The 14871-nt window shown below is 57.8% G+C and overlaps 1 protein-coding gene across 1 annotated transcript; it reads right to left on the reverse strand.

Moving 5' to 3' along the window:
- Window positions 1–1155: 1155 nt before the first annotated feature.
- Window positions 1156–9607, reverse strand: XYLT2 (xylosyltransferase II). The gene is made up of 10 exons (XM_014954007.1): window positions 8962–9607; window positions 7813–7988; window positions 7298–7500; window positions 6807–6887; window positions 6428–6644; window positions 5852–6028; window positions 4693–4955; window positions 4384–4579; window positions 3637–3970; window positions 1156–3308 (listed from the first exon to the last, which is right to left on the reverse strand). The coding sequence occupies exons 1-10, from the start codon at window positions 9590–9592 to the stop codon at window positions 2986–2988; spliced, it is 2601 nt and encodes an 866-aa protein (XP_014809493.1). The 5' UTR covers window positions 9593–9607; the 3' UTR covers window positions 1156–2985.
- Window positions 9608–14871: the final 5264 nt, after the last annotated feature.

The following is a 14871-nucleotide window of genomic DNA, read 5'->3' on the forward strand; positions in this document are numbered from 1 at the left end:
AAAAAAAAAAAAACAAAAAAAAACCAAAAAAACAACAAAAAAAAACAAAACAAAAAAAAACAAAACAAAAAAACACCAAAAACCCAAAAAAACCCCAAAAAACCCAAAAAAACCCCAAAAAACCCCAAAAAACCCCAAAAAACCCCCAAAAAAAACCCCAAAAACCCAAAAAAACCAAAACTAAACAAACAAAAAAACCCCACAAAAACCCAAAAAACCAGAAAAAAAAAAACAAAAAAAAGAAAAAAACCCAAAAATAAAAACAAAAAAACCCAAAAAAACCAAAAAAACCCAAAAACCCACACACCACCACCCACCCCCTAAACACACAACAACAACAACAACCAAACCAAAACCCATCACCCACCCACACAACATCCCACCACAAACCAATAACCTTGGGCACTAGAGCATGCCCTGAAGAGCCATGTCTACACGTTTCTTAAATCCCTCCAGGGATGGTGACTCCACTCTGACAACCCTTTCAGTAAAGAAATGTTTCCTAATATCCAGCCTGAACCTCCTCTGGCGCAACTTGAGGCCATTTCCTCTTGTCCTGTCGCCTGTGACTTGGGAGAAGAGACCAACACCCCCCCCGGCTACACCCTCTTTTCAGGGAGTTGTAGAGAGCAATAAGGTCTCCCCTCAGTCTCCTCTTCCCCAGACAGAACAACCCCAGCTCCCTCAGCCTCTCCTCATCAGACTTACTCTCCAGACCCCTCACCAGCTTCGTTGCCCTTCTCTGGACCCGCTCCAGCACCTCAATGTCCCTCTTGTGGTAGGTAAGTAGTCACCAGGAGGGAAAGGAAAACTCTGGGCTGGGCTCCGGGAGGTTCCCCCCCCCCCCCCCCAGGCAGCAGGAGGTGCCCATTCATTAGCTTCATTAACATTAGTAATTAGTAATCCCATCGGGCAGCACCTCCAGGGCATCTGCTGCCAGGCATGGAGAACCGGCTCCCATGGGTGGCCAACAGGGCTCTGGGCTCGCACCCCCCAGCCCTGGGCAAGCCCAACACCCAAATGAGGGAGCCCCCCTCCTTCCCCAGCACCCCAAAAGCTGCCAGGACAGAGTCACACCCACCCCAGGGTGGTGGATAAGGAGGGGCAAAGACACCCCCCCCCTTCAAACTGCCAAAAACCCAACGCACGGCAGGGTAGAGATATAGATATATTTGTGATGATGTTGCATATTTAAGACAACTTTACATAATGCTTCCGACAGAGTTTGGGCACGGGGGGGGCAGCAGGTCTCTGCCCTGGCACACCAAGGTTCTCCATCTCCCTCCGGCGCCAGGAGCAGCCTCTTACAGCACCAGCATCCCGAAACCACGGAGACTGGGAGCGTGAGCCCAAAGCCCTGGGCTTTGGAGGAAGGTGAAGGATGGCACAGATCTTTGGAGATAGCAAAACCCCGCTGGGCAAGCCACCGGCTCCTGCTGCCCCTGCCCCTGAGCAGAAAGGTGGGCCCAGGTGGTCTCCAGCTTCTCTCCAGCTGGTCCCCAGTAGCTCCCCTGCCCCAGCCCTGGGCAGGAGCGATATCTCTTCCCAGGCTGTGTGTGAATTCCCGCTGCAGTCCCACACAGCACAACTGAAACGTCTTCCCAGGGTGAAAATCCAACCCAGACTTGTCCACACAGCGCCGGTCCTCAAGAAAGGAAGGTCAGGCAGTGCCCAGGTCTGGGAGGAGGGTGAAGGAAGGGGATGCTCCGCTGCATCCCCCCAGAAACAGCGGAGAGCGGATGGAGCCTCATCACCCCTCTTTGCTTTTTGGCCAGGGAGGCACAGCAGATCCGGAGAACTTCTGCCGACCGGGGAAGAAAAGAAAAGGCTGTGCCCAGGGGCCGTGGCACGGGGCCAGGCATGGCGAGCTTCCGTCCCTCCTGCACCAGGACACATTTTTGGCAAGGGACTGGGGCGTCCGGGTGCCCAGCCCCAGGGTGGTTGCTGAAGCGCAGAGAGAGGCGACGGTGGAGTGGGTTGTTGGGCTTGAACCGAGCGCTCCCCGGCTCCCGGAGCCGCGGCACAACACGCACCGGCAGCTCCGGGTGTTTGGCACAGGCGGGCGGCCGCCTCGGAGGGCAGCAGCACCCCAAAACCCCGGGGCAACCGAGGGGCAGCAGGGTGCAGCACCCCCAGCAGCCCCCAGCAGGAAATGGGGAAACAGCAAAACAATAATAATAATAATAATAATAATAACAATACTAATAATAATAATAAAAAAAAATATGTAAACGACCCAGCACCCTGTCCTGTAGCACCAGGACACCCAAAAGAACAAGATATGTTACAGTCTGAGGGGAGATGGAGACACAAGGACTTCCCGGCCAACGCGGGGTCTTGTCTCTATTGCACTTTGCATCATATATAATTCTATATATATATATTTATAAAAATACAAACTAAAGGGGCTGGGGTGGAGGGGATGAGATGCAAGCCCTGGGCCAGCAGCAGTTCCCTGCAAACGGCAGGCCTCGACCCATTCTGCTTCTGCCTGTCCCCAGAGCCCCCTGCCAGCCCCCCCCGGGGAGAGGGCAGCCAGCAGCACAGGGCCTGACCCTGCAGAGGTCCAGCTGGGGCCGGGAAGGGAGGGCAGGGTGCTGAGTTGGTCCAGAGCCTGCCCATCCACCGGCCTTCCCTGCCTCCCCCCCATCACCCCTTCCCGAGGCTCCGAGACCCACAGCAACACTCTTCCCAACAAAAAGCTCTTCCCAACCGCCAGTGCCATGCAGTCCCCCCGTGGTGACGGGCACCTGGCACCCTCTCCCTGGCCAGCAAGTGCCCCTTCCTGGGGGAGGTGGGCAAGATCAACCTCACACCTCCCCTTCCGCCCAAAATACCCCACCAGAGAAGGTTTTTCCTGGCCCGGAGGTTCCCACTCTCTTTTCCTCGAGTGACTACGGCGCGAATCGCACAGGGTGATGTAGTCCAGAGACCCCCCCAACGCCAGTGATGGAGGATGCTCCTCGCTCCCCCCGGCTGCTCCTGCTACCTCAGCCGCCCGTCAGGTTTGACGGGCCCCAGTTCTGATTTGGGGTCCGGGGAGAGGGAGCTCCAGGAGGTTTTGCTGCAGGTCTCCAGGGAGCCGCAGGCGGAGGGGCTGACAACGCAGACGTCCGCCACGGCCCAGAAGGCGCCGATGGCACCGTCCACCCAGTCCTCCAGCGCTTTGCCCGTCAGCTGCGCCTTCCTCCCCGCCTCCTCCTCTGCCTCCTCGGAGCGCGGCAGGTTGAGGATCCCCCCCAGGCCCTGGAAGCTCTGCTCCATGTACTCGTTGCGAGGGGGCCCACCGTGCAGCCAGTTGCTGTCATCTGGGCAGGAAAAGGAGAGAAGAGAGAGGGGATGAGCAGCGCTGCAATGTCCTGGCACCCTGCTCTTCCTACTGCCACCCTCCCGGCAGGGCTCAGCCCCCCGTCCCCTTTGCAACCCCAGCTCTCCTCCAGCCCAAGGAGAGGGTGCTGCTGTGGGATGGATTGAACCGACCCACAAATGGGCCTCTGCAGCTGCTCAGGTTTAAGGACTCACATGGGCAAGGGGACACCAGTAGGGACGGCTCCCGCCTTGTCATCAGCTGCAGCCCAGAGGCCAGCAGTAGGGGAACACCTGCAGGGACCCCCCCGACCTCCAGAGCATCCTCACCTTTCCTGAGAGGCTGCTTGCGGTTGAAAGTCTGGGGCACCACCAGGAACTGGTTCTCCCCCAGGGGCTCCCAGAACTGGAGGAGGCGGATGGTCCAGACACCGGGGCGCAGGGGCCGATTGAGGGGGGGTTTGTACTGGGTGAACTCCGCCTCAGCATCCACCGTGATGTCGTAGGAAGCGGCGATGACGTAGGTGGGGTCGATCCACACCACTGTGGCCGTCAGGTTGGGGCCCCGCGACCACTTCTGCATGGCCACCGGCTCGTCGAAAGGGCCCATCAAACCTCCAAAATTGCGGAAGAGCCTTTCCTTGGGGTCCCACTCCGTGCCCACCTGGAGGGACAGGAGGCATGAGCAATGGGGTGCCGGGCGGGGAGATGCCATCAGCTCAGGTTTTGCATTTCACCTCCTCGAACCAGGGAAGGCACAAGGTTTGAAGCCCACAGCAATGCACACCCCACCTTCCACTGCTCCCCTGCCTGCCTGCACCTTGCTGGTGCCAATCCAGCCGTGCGTGATGCCTCCTGCAGCTGCAGGCAGAGGGCACCAGTCTCAGCTCCCCCTGAAAGATCCCCTTTGAGCCTCTTCCCCACCGACCAGCTCCGCACCCCACACAGAAGCCACGCTCCTGGACAAAGGTTTGTTCTCAGACATGACAGTGGCACCGTGTCCCTCTGTCCCCGCAGCACGGCATAGGAAAGCCAGGGAGGAAAGTGGGAATTGTGGGGGGACCTTTTCCCATTTACCTCAAGGTTCTGTAAGCGGTTTGCCTGCCCTCCGTGACCTGCCAGCTTCAGAGCTCCTTGGGGCATCATCCACACCTCCAGGGACTCTGCCTGCCCAGTTGCCAAATTCTGCACTTCCTGCATCACCAGGTAACCCTGGAAACGGTCGTCATAGAAATATAAGTGCACGCTGGATGGGAAGCCCCGGGGTTCGAATCTGGAGAGAGACAGACAGACGGAGAGGTTGCACATCTGAGCATCAGCATCCTCCCAGCACGAGATGCGGGGCACCACTCAGAGCCCGGCTCCAGCTCGCAGCAAATCCCCCACCTGCAGAGCTTGTTGGCCTTTGCTGCTGGCATGGACGTGGCTTTGTGAAGCCCCAGCCTGGAGAAGGACGTGTAGAAGGTGAGGGTGACATCGCTGAGGCCGCTGAGCCCGTCGACGCGGTCGTAGACATTCTCCCAGTACGCCTTCAGGGCCGGCGTGTTGGGCGGGTAGCTGCCATAGAGGTGCGTGTCCAGGATCTCCAGCACCTCCTGATTCACCGTTGACTCAAACTTGCGGGCGAAGAAGGTGGGTCTGGAGAGTTGCTGGAAGAGCACAGGCATTTCTAGCAGTGTTGGCTGCAGCCCCTCTGCCCTCCCACCCGAGCCAGGCAACTGGGAGGGAGCTAGATCGGGAAGAAACATGCTGGGACCCATCCTGCCCTCTTTGATGGCACAGGCTAAGGAGCAGCAAAGCACAGCCAGCCCCCGCGTGGCATCTTCTATGGCAGCGGGATCAGTGGGAGCACGCTTACTGGTAATGCAGATCAGTTCCCAGCTCTCCCACTGCCTCCCCCTTTCCGTGCTCAGAAGCAGCCATGTGTCATCTAGCTCCTTAGCTGCAAACTCTATTCAGATGGGCTCCCACCCTGCAGAGCCACTGCAGAGCCCTGCACGCGGCCTGCCCATGTGGAACAGCTCGCAGGATCAGGGCCCTGTGCTAAACGAGCCCAGGACTACGCTAAAATCCTGCTAAACACTCTTTTCAGGGCTGGGTGGATCTCCCCCAAACCTCCCCTGTTCAAGTTTACATCTCTACACCCTGAGAGTGCAGGAGATGGTTCGTCACAAGGCGTTTTGTCCTGCCAAAGAGGACAGCACTCTGAAGTGGTTTTACCAGGAAGGTGTTTGCCCCGTGAAAGGTCTGCAGGGAAAGAGCAGGAAAATGGGAAAGCAGCAGCATTGCAAGCAAAAGCCTGGCTGCTGGGCAGGACAGTCAGCCTAATCCCGCTGCCTGAGCGTTTATGGACATGTCTATGCCAAGCCCCACAGCAGCTGGGGAGCAAATCCTGCCCCTGTCCCTTGTGGGGCTGGGGTGACACTCGTGGGGACATGCACAGCAGCTGGCACGGCACCCAGGGGTGAGCCTTTCGGGGAGCTCAGAGGGGAGAGAGACGGGGAGGAGGGGAGGGAGCGGGAGGAGAAAGGAGGATCTTTTTCACCTGTAGCCGGAGGAAGTCCTGGGGTTTGAAGTCATTTGGGGAGCACCCGCACCAGTCGACTATGTGTTTATATTGGCACTTACAGCCCAGCTTCCGGTTCCAGTTGGTCACTCGGAGGTTGTTATCGACCAGCGTCTCGCAGGCGTGACTGTTCTCCAGGACCGTGTGGAAGAAGGACTGTGCAGGGCAGAGAAGGGACAGGAGACCCAGTGGGGATGGAGGACGGACATTAAAAGGAGACACCCCCCACCCCTCACTTGCAGGACAGGCCTCGACAGCTCCTGAACAGAAACCTATCCCTGTTCCCAGCAACACCTAAGAGACCCCTAGTGAGTTCTTGTCCAGCCCAGAGGAACATCTGGACCTAAAGCAGGGCTGGATATAAACATGACCCTTGTCCTATCTGCTCTTCTCTCCCCTCTTTCATGCCTGGGGCTGGATAAAGGGGAGGCACAAAAACATCTGAGCAGAACTATCAGTGCCCTTCGCAGCTACCCACGGTGAGGACGAGGAGGGACAGTGATATTAAGTACAGTGGGAAGAAAATCTGCCCCGTGCCCTGCAGCCAGCACCCACCTCGGCTGGGAGGAGCGTGTAGGTGTAGAACTGGCGCAGCTGGGACACCAGCTGGTCCTCGGCGTAGACCACGTACTCCACGAAGCTGCGGGTCAGCGAGAACCAGTCAGAGCCCCCGTCCACCACGATGCCCTCAGGGATGTGGCGCTCGCCCAGCCGCCACATGTGGGAGTCACACTCGTGGAACAGGCGGTCCAGGCCCTGCTTCTTGATAAACCTGGGCACGGGGACAAAGATGAAGGGTTAGGGACGTCATACACTTTGCTGGGTGCAGCTGCAGCCAGAACTTACCCCCCTGCCCCAACTGTTTTAGCTCTCTTCTGAAATCCCTCCTTTTTCTGTTCCTCCAGTTCAGCTCTGCCCCCCTAGCTGGGATTACCTGGCGTTGTCTCGGCCATGAGACTTGAGGAAGTTCTTATCTCGGTACTTGGACAGGAACATCACCAGCTCCTCATTGGTCCTGCGGTGCAAATTAGAAAGCATTAACAGCCCCGGAGGTAAAAGCAGCCCAGTAAACATTCACGCTGCAAGAGCCATCAGACATATGGAGCTTAAAGCTGCTTGGTGGGTGCTGACTCAAACCCTGGTCCCATCACTGGGGAGACACAGACGTGGCCTCTCTGCTGTCTGGCGCCTCACATGTGCCTTCGCCTGCAACACCCAGACCACAGGAAAAACAGCCTCCAAGGTACTGGCTGGTCTCCTCTGCAGAGATGGGACCAGCCTGGCCCCGGAGCATCATCATCACCAGCACGTGGGTGCAATCTCCAACTCCATCTTCCCTCAGCTCCCTGCCCCTCCCAAAGCTGCCGTAGCATCACGCAGCCCGAACACCTCCGTCATCCTCCTCTGCCCCAGCAAAGTCCTCACCTCGTGGGGTAGTCGGTGGCACTCAGGTTGATGAAGAAGTCCCAGGGCCACTCGGCCAGTTCCAGCAGGTCCTTCATGCTACGCAGGTACATCTTCAGCAGGCTGGCACCTCCCCAGATGGTCACCATGCGCCAGGGTGTCACTCGGATGTTGGGGTAGTGCCGGGCCAGCTCCACCGCCTCGTGATGGAGGTAGTTGGAGCGCTGCCAGGGAACACAGCTCATGGTCAGCAAGGAGCTTGTCTTCCCTGGGACCTCCTCGCCACCAGCCCAGGGTCAGCCCTTCCGGCAGCCTCCGCAGGGAGGAGAGCAGCAAGTCAAAACCGCTCTGGGCAGGAGGGATAGGTCTTGTTTCCTTGGGGTTGCAGAAATAGGGGTGGGAGGGTCACAGCTCCACCAGCAGCGAGGACAAGTGCTACGCAGCCACTTTTTCCACTCACCGCCCACCCACGACCCAGCTCTGTCCCAGCAACTGTTCTGGGTGCTGTTGGCACCCCTCGCCCCCCTGCCTCATACCTTGTCGACGTGGATGTAGAAGAAGTGCTGCTGGTGGTACACGGCCTTGATGAGCCGCTTCAGCTGGCGAATGGCCCTGCCGTGCACAACCAGCATGTAGGCGATGCGCACGGGCTTGCTGGGGGGTGCCTGCTGCAGCCGGCTCTCGTCCCACTGGATGACGGGGCTGACTTTGCCTGCATGGGGAAGGAGAGGGCTGTCAGACACCCCTGGCCTCAGCACCCACCACTCCGAGCTCCTGATAAATCAGGGAGACCTGAGCAAGGCAGGGGGACAGCAGGGAAGAGCTCGGCATCAGGCAAACCGCATCACGCTGCAGTGCCAGGGCACGGTGGTACATGCAGCCCCTTGGCGTTCAGTTGACAGGGACAACTAGGGAAAGGGGGGTGTCCTCTGTCCCCTCAAAGCAGAATCATAGAATCGTCTAGGTTGGAAGGGACCTTAAAGATCATCTAGTCCAACCATCAACCTAACTCTGACAAAAAAATAAAAAAGAAATAAACAATAAAAAAAAACAAAGCAAAACAAAAACCACTAAACCATATTCTTGAGGACCACGTCAACCCGTCTTTTGAACACCTCCAGGGATGGTGCCTCAACCACTTCCCTGGGCAGCTTATTCCAATGCTGGATAACCCTTTCCGTGAAGAAATTTTTCCTAATATCCAATCTAAACCTCCCCTGGTGCAACTTGAGGCCATTTCCCCTTGTCCTATCTCCTGTGACTTGGGAGATGAGACCGAACCCACTTCTCTACACCCCCCTTCAGGTAGTTATAGACCACGATAAGGTCTCCCCTCAGCCTCCTCTTCTCCAGACTAAACACCCCCAGCTCCCTCAGCTGCTCCTCATAAGAGTTACTCTCCAGAACCCTCACCAGCTTCGTTGCCCTTCTCTGGGCAGAAGGTGCAGCTGGGCCCAGCTCTGACCTCTGCAGGCACCGCAGGCTGGGTTGAGCAGCCCAGCTTCAGGAGACTAGCACAGCTTTGATTGGATTACAGAGACAGCGGTAATCTGGGAATCAGCGACAGATTGAAGCCGCTTTTTGCCAGGTGGGGCAGGCTGGTGACATAAGGAAGGTGGCCCACGTGCCTGGCTGGGAGATTCCCGATGCCCAGGGGAGACCGGGAACACCCCAGCAGGACTCACCCGAGAGCTGGCAGTGGCGAGGCACAGACTGGGGCATGAGGCTGCCGGCCCGGTGCAGACACACCACGTTGGCGATCTCCTGTTGGCACTGCTTGCTGCTGGCCCGGGCCAGCGCCGAGAGGGCGTCTTTGCCCGTGATCTCGCACTTGGGGGTGAAGCTGTTCTCGGTGGGCTGGGGAGCCCCCTCCACGCTGCCCGTGTCACCCTGCTGGAAGATGGCCAGCTGGGCCTCCCCGCGTGGCTCCGTCAGGTTCCTCCGGTTGGAGGAGTCCGGCGCGGCCGGCAGCCTCCGTCCCGGTTTGTGTCTCGCCGTCACGGCTCTCACCACCTTGGACACCAGTGCCCCGGGGCTGTCCGGCCGTCCCCGCCATCGCCCGTGCTTCCTGCTGGCGCTGCCCCGGCGCCCGGCAGAGCTGTCCGAGTCCTTGGAGCCGTCGCTGCTCTCAGGCAATCTGGCTTTTTTCTGCCGTTCCTGTACCGGTTCCAGGTGGAGGCAGAAGAGAGGACAGAACAGCATTAACTTGGGCCTGCCAACATGGTCCCCAGAGCTCGATACCCCCCGTTCTCCACGTTGCTCAGTGCTACAAAATGGCAGGAGCTCCGGGAGCAGCCACTGTACAGCAAAGGACATTACACCACCCCTCTGCCACTTAAGACCCCTCAGCACCTCCCTGCACGGTCCTATGCCCCCCTCACGGGGACAGCCACCTGTATGCCAGCAAGGGAGACCCCAATTTGCAGACCTCATCATCACAGCAACCCAGACACACAAAGAGGGTCTCGCTCCCCGCCGCCAGGCTCACCGCAAGACTAACTGGCCAAGGTTGGTTGTGTCTGCATCAGCCACCAACCACCCTCTGGGGTCCTGCAGGGGCACCCCCAGACAGTGGGGACAAGCACAGGGCTGCTCTGGCTGGCAGTGGTTATTTTACCAGGAGGAAAATGGACCAGCTCCTCCCTGCCATGATCACGCTGTGAGCCTAAGCCTAGCACACCTGTCTGGGAGCCAGGGTCCCAGGCGGCCTCAGCTGCACTCTCTGGGACTAAAAGCACCAGAGAGGCAATGAATGAGGTCCTGCCTGCACTCCATTCCCTGGGCCCCAGCTCCCTGCGCTGGGCTGGAGCAGTTGCTGTGATCACTAGCTTCTCTAGAAATCCCTTTAACAAACCCTCCTGCCGAGCCAAGCGGATGTGTAAAGGGAGCAGTTAATTATGCTTCGTTACCTCTGCCAGGCTGGCTGATGAGCAGAAACGAGTCAGCCTTGGGGAGAGCAGAGAGTTGGAAAGTTTGGATGCCCACGAGAGCCACGCTCCCGGGAAAGCACTTTCCCAGCGCGTGGTGCCGGCGGGGCTGGAGCCCGATGCCCCCAGCCCACTGCAGGCTCTCCCACCAGGCCCTGCCAGGGATATCACAAAACACCCTCAAAACCCTGCCTGCCCAGCGCTGTGCCAGGCACTGCGGGAGGCAGCGAGGGCATCTGGGGCTATTCCTGGGCAGCAGCATCTTCTGAGAACGGGCAGATGCCTCACAAGGACAGCGGAACTGAATTAGCCCCCGGCACAAGACACCCTGTGGGTATAGCTGCTGGGAAGGTCACAGCCAGAAGAAATGATGCCCTTCAAAGGCTGGAAAGCATGTAGCAAGATCTGCCTGCTCCAGCGTCCCTGAACTACCCATGTTGTGGTGGCACAGCCTGCAAACCATGGCTACCCAGGAAGGGGCCAAGCCACTGCTTAACTTCCAAGGGGCTGGCGTCAGCGAGGATGAGCCAAGTCGAGCCCCCTCTGCCCAGACAGGCGTCACAGGCGGCCCGAGACAGGCGCTGAACCGCTCATTAGTCACCACACAGGACCATCTGGTGGAGAGTTATAAACCTGTTCTCTCCACTGAGCGACGCAGGAGTCGGGAGGCGACAGGCAAGGAGCAAATCTCTTCCTGGAGGGATGGGGCTGGGAGAGAAGGGACTCATCAACCCCGCTCACACCCTCTGCTCCCAAACAGGCCTGGCTCTGGGGACAGCCCCCCGCATGATGCTCATCCTTGGTTACAGTCCTGCTTGTCCCCCTGGAAGGAGCCCTGTTCCCAGCTCACCAGCACAGCCGGCTGCCTTCCCCAGCAGGGAAGTCGTTAGAAGCATCGCCAGCCTTTCCGGAGCTGCCAGTTAACAAACTCAATGGCTTCTAATTACTGCACCGCAGCAGAGCGATCCCTCCACCCCAGCCTGGCAGGGAACGACACTGGCCACGTTGCTCTGCTGTATTTAAGACTTGTGTGCAGGAATTCTGGCAGGGAGCCCCGTCCCCCTCCTCCCAACATACAGATGACTCCGGACACCAGCCAGAGGACATTTCTCCTGTCCTGGGTCCCCTGATGTGACACCACCATCCCCACAGTACCACAGGGCTGTGGGGCACCCCATCCCCAGCACAGGTCTGGCTGTACCGATGTCTCCAAGCCACTTGCCATGGCGAGGAGCAGAGCTGACAGCATCTGGTGTCCTGCAGGATTCCCCCTCTGGTCGATTTACTCTGGCATCTGCCACATACGAGTGCTCATAAGGCAAAACCAGTGCCAAAATGTTCCAAAGTCACCAGAGGAATCCAGATGCTCGATTGCTAATTGCAGCAGTAGATCCTTAAACCTCACAATTAAAATGGCTGGAGACAGTCCCCTAAAACAAGCCATCAGGGTGGTGGTGGTGGGAATAAAAATCAAGGAATCTTAGCAAAGCTAGAAGAAAAGATGTTTTGTGGGCACCTTCTCTAAAGGCTGCAGCACATGGAGGACACCAACACATAGACCTCAGAGAGGTGCTGCCTCCTGCCTGGAAGAAGAAAGACAAAAGACAAAGTGGGAGAAGAGACGTGACTGGGCTAAAACACTTTTCCCAACAGATGGATCCTCTTCTTCACCCATGAGGACACTTTGTGGTCTGCATTTTCTTGGTGCCAGCTCCACTGTGGACCAAGTACTCCTGGATGCTCAAATGCTTGCTCAAGAGTTGTTGGTGTCACCACAATGGAGACAGGATCACTTCAGTCCCCCCATCTCTCACCTTTGTGTGCAGAGGGGTCGTGCTGTCTGCAGCGGGGATGCTGTCAGCAAAGGGCTAGGTACCAATGGGAATTTCCTCTCCCATCTGTCAGTCTGGACAGGGATTGTGGTGTTTGATCCCGCTGGAACAAGATAATTTGGCTTCCTGGAGGCAGGAAACTCAGGGCTGACCTGGGTGGATGGGGACTGATCAAACCTCTGCTGGTCTGCATGCCACAAAGCAGCTGTTTGGTGAATAAAGAGAGCCTGTAGGACCCTGACATCGGGCTTGTGAAGAGAAGTGACACGATCAGAGTGATGTGGTCTTCTCAAGGAGGGTTGGGCTGGTGGCTCTGATGTGGCTGAAGCCCGTTACAGGGCAGCAAACGATGGGTTTACAAACTGCTCCAGTGAAAAACAAAGATCCTCCCTCAGCCTCTGCTCAGCTCATACCAGGGAACCACCAGGGATGGAGCCAGGGAAGCTCTTCCCTCCCCTATGAAGGGAAGGAAAAGGAAGCCAGCAGGCTGTGAAGGATCAAGCAGGACAGAGAAAGAGGCTGCCACCGGCAGAGATCAGAGCAGCCCTGTTGGGAACACATAGGCAGCACAGGCTGCAGCACAGCCTCTGAGCTCTGCAGGTGCCCCAGCTGAAGGTGCTGGTCTGGAGGGGAAGGTGAGCTCACCCAGCTCCAGACACTCCATGGCATTTACAGGACTCGAGTTTCATTTTTGCTCTATACAGCCAGTCACAGCCCATTCGTGGTAGGGACAAGCCAGGTTAGAGCTGCGTCGATTAGTGGGAAGGAGCCATTTACTCTGGCAATTAAGAGATCTCAAGATTTCCCAAATCCTTCCACGCCTGCAAGGTCACACTCTCCTGGGAGGGTTTCTCCAGCTTTACCAGAAATGCCCCTGGGGAACGGCGGCTCCTCCAGGTCTGGTCAAAATCAGAAGCTGCAGGAGGGCACAGAAACCAAGAGCTTTGCCGTTTTATAAGAAATCAAGGTTAATTGGACTTTTCCCAGCTTGCTAATGGGTTTGGGCTGTCTGTAAAGTTCAGGAGGGTTCTTGCCTTCCCCGAAGAGGTTTGTCTGTTCCCAAGCCCTGCAGTCAGGGCTGACAGGTTTGGCAAATGGGACTCATGGCCAAACCTGTCAGCTGCCCAGCTCAGTTTGGGAAGAGACCTGGGGAACCAGGTGAAGAACTGAGGCCGTGCAGGGCAAGAGAAGAGAAAAGCAGAGAAGCAGTGCGAGATGGTGCAGAGAGGGAAGGACAAGCCAGGACAGGTGAAGTGATTTGGTCAAGGTCATGGAAAAGGGGAAGGGGCAGTGGGGCACTCCTAACCGCCAGATGGGTCTGCTTTCATGCTCTCATTGCCTCAAGATCAAGGGCAACCCCATGTCCCTTCCCTCCTTGCCACATTTATTCCCTGGTTCTGTTTTGGTGGTGGGCATACAGCAGCACACGAGGGTGGTCACGGCTGTTCATGGTCTCCCAAGAGGGGGCATGAGCTTGGGAATTAATCTGCTGCCTAAATGCATCTTAAATCTGCCTTCGAGACCTTCCCCCCCTGCAAGCAGCTGCCCAGTTCCCCTTCTCACCTCTTTGCTCTTGGAGAAAACTTTCTAGTCCCCTGAAAAGACCTGCTGACCACGGGGTCACCCTCCACATCAGGAGGTGCCCCACAATGGGGAGGGGAAGCTCTCGCCCCTCCAGAGATCCCCACCTCTCACCTCACAGCTACTCTGCCACAGCTCCTGCACTCACGCCTGTCCTTGCACAGCTCCCAGCTCTCACCTCACGCTGTCCCCCCTCCTGCCAAACCTGGCTTCACTGTGGGGCTTGTCAGCAGCCCCCAGAGAGTCTTTACAGCCCCTGGAGCACAAGGGTCCCACCCCAAGATGAGGGGCTGAGGTCCCACACAGACATTCGCCAAGGAATCTCATACAGGGACTCTCAGCCCTTCCCCAATGCTCTTGGAGAAACCAGCTTCAGCCACAGATGCAGCGGGCCTGGACATGGCAGCTCACAACAAACATGTTCAAATAAGCCAAGTTCAAAACAAAGTTCAAAAAAGGCCAAGAGCTTTGTTTGAGGGTGGCAGCAGCGTTCTCCAGAGGCCTGGGTCCTCCTTGACACCTGCTCCCTCTCTGACCTTGGCCAAACACCTTTGCCAGCCCGTGCCTCGGTTTCCCCACACATAAAAAAAAAGAGGTGATGCTTTTTGCCTTAGCAGAGTGTTCTTCTATAAGACTACAGATGACTGCCCTTGTGCCCTCGCACTTCACAGGGACATCCCTGACCGGGGCAGCCAAACAGAAGCTGCCACAAACTTGCTGAGCTGCTGTGTGTGCTCTCCCCAGCTCTCTGAATTACCGTGTGGTTTTGCATTCCCTTACCTCAGGTCCCACCAGCCCCAGCTTCCCACAGTGTCTCCCAAAACACAGAGAAGCACAAGACCCCCAACGAGCTTCCCACCCCACGCCGGACCCCCTCAGGCACCCCCTGGGCCACAGTGTTTGTTTCTCAAGTGCCACAACCCCACACTGCTGCAGCTGGAGCCCCCTCACGGGCCACAGCCCACGGCCTGCCCCACAGCCACTGCCCCACAGCAGCCTGGGACCCCCACCCACCCCAGGGACCCCATCATGGGGCAAGGCCTCGCCAGCCCCACAGGGACACACAGAGGGGGGAGCATCCCCTTCAGGTCCCCTCCCAGCTCCAGAGCAAGGGGACATGGGCATTTCCCCCCCACGGATCCCCACCCCATGGGTCTCTCCCCCCCAAGAGCCCCCTCCTGGCACACACCGCCCTCCCAGGACCCCCCGAGGCCTCCCTCAAGCCCCTCCCCACCTCTTCTGTGCCCCCTGTCCC

This window comes from Calidris pugnax, unplaced genomic scaffold, assembly GCF_001431845.1.
Source record: "Calidris pugnax isolate Ruff unplaced genomic scaffold, ASM143184v1 scaffold9, whole genome shotgun sequence".
In the NCBI taxonomy this organism is placed as follows: Eukaryota; Metazoa; Chordata; class Aves; order Charadriiformes; family Scolopacidae; genus Calidris; species Calidris pugnax.

What these genes read in the sequence shown, in the direction of transcription:
- XYLT2 (XM_014954007.1), bottom strand. Translation starts at nt 9,592, where the DNA reads ATGTCCTTTGCTGTACAGTGGCTGCTCCCGGAGCTCCTGCCATTTTGT. An exon ending in TCTACATCCACGTCGACAAG is followed by an intron (nt 7,501 to 7,812) that starts GTATGAGGCAGG and finishes GTTCCCTGGCAG; the next exon opens with CGCTCCAACTACCTCCATCA. An exon ending in AGGACTTCCTCCGGCTACAG is followed by an intron (nt 4,956 to 5,851) that starts GTGAAAAAGATC and finishes GTGCTCTTCCAG; the next exon opens with CAACTCTCCAGACCCACCTT.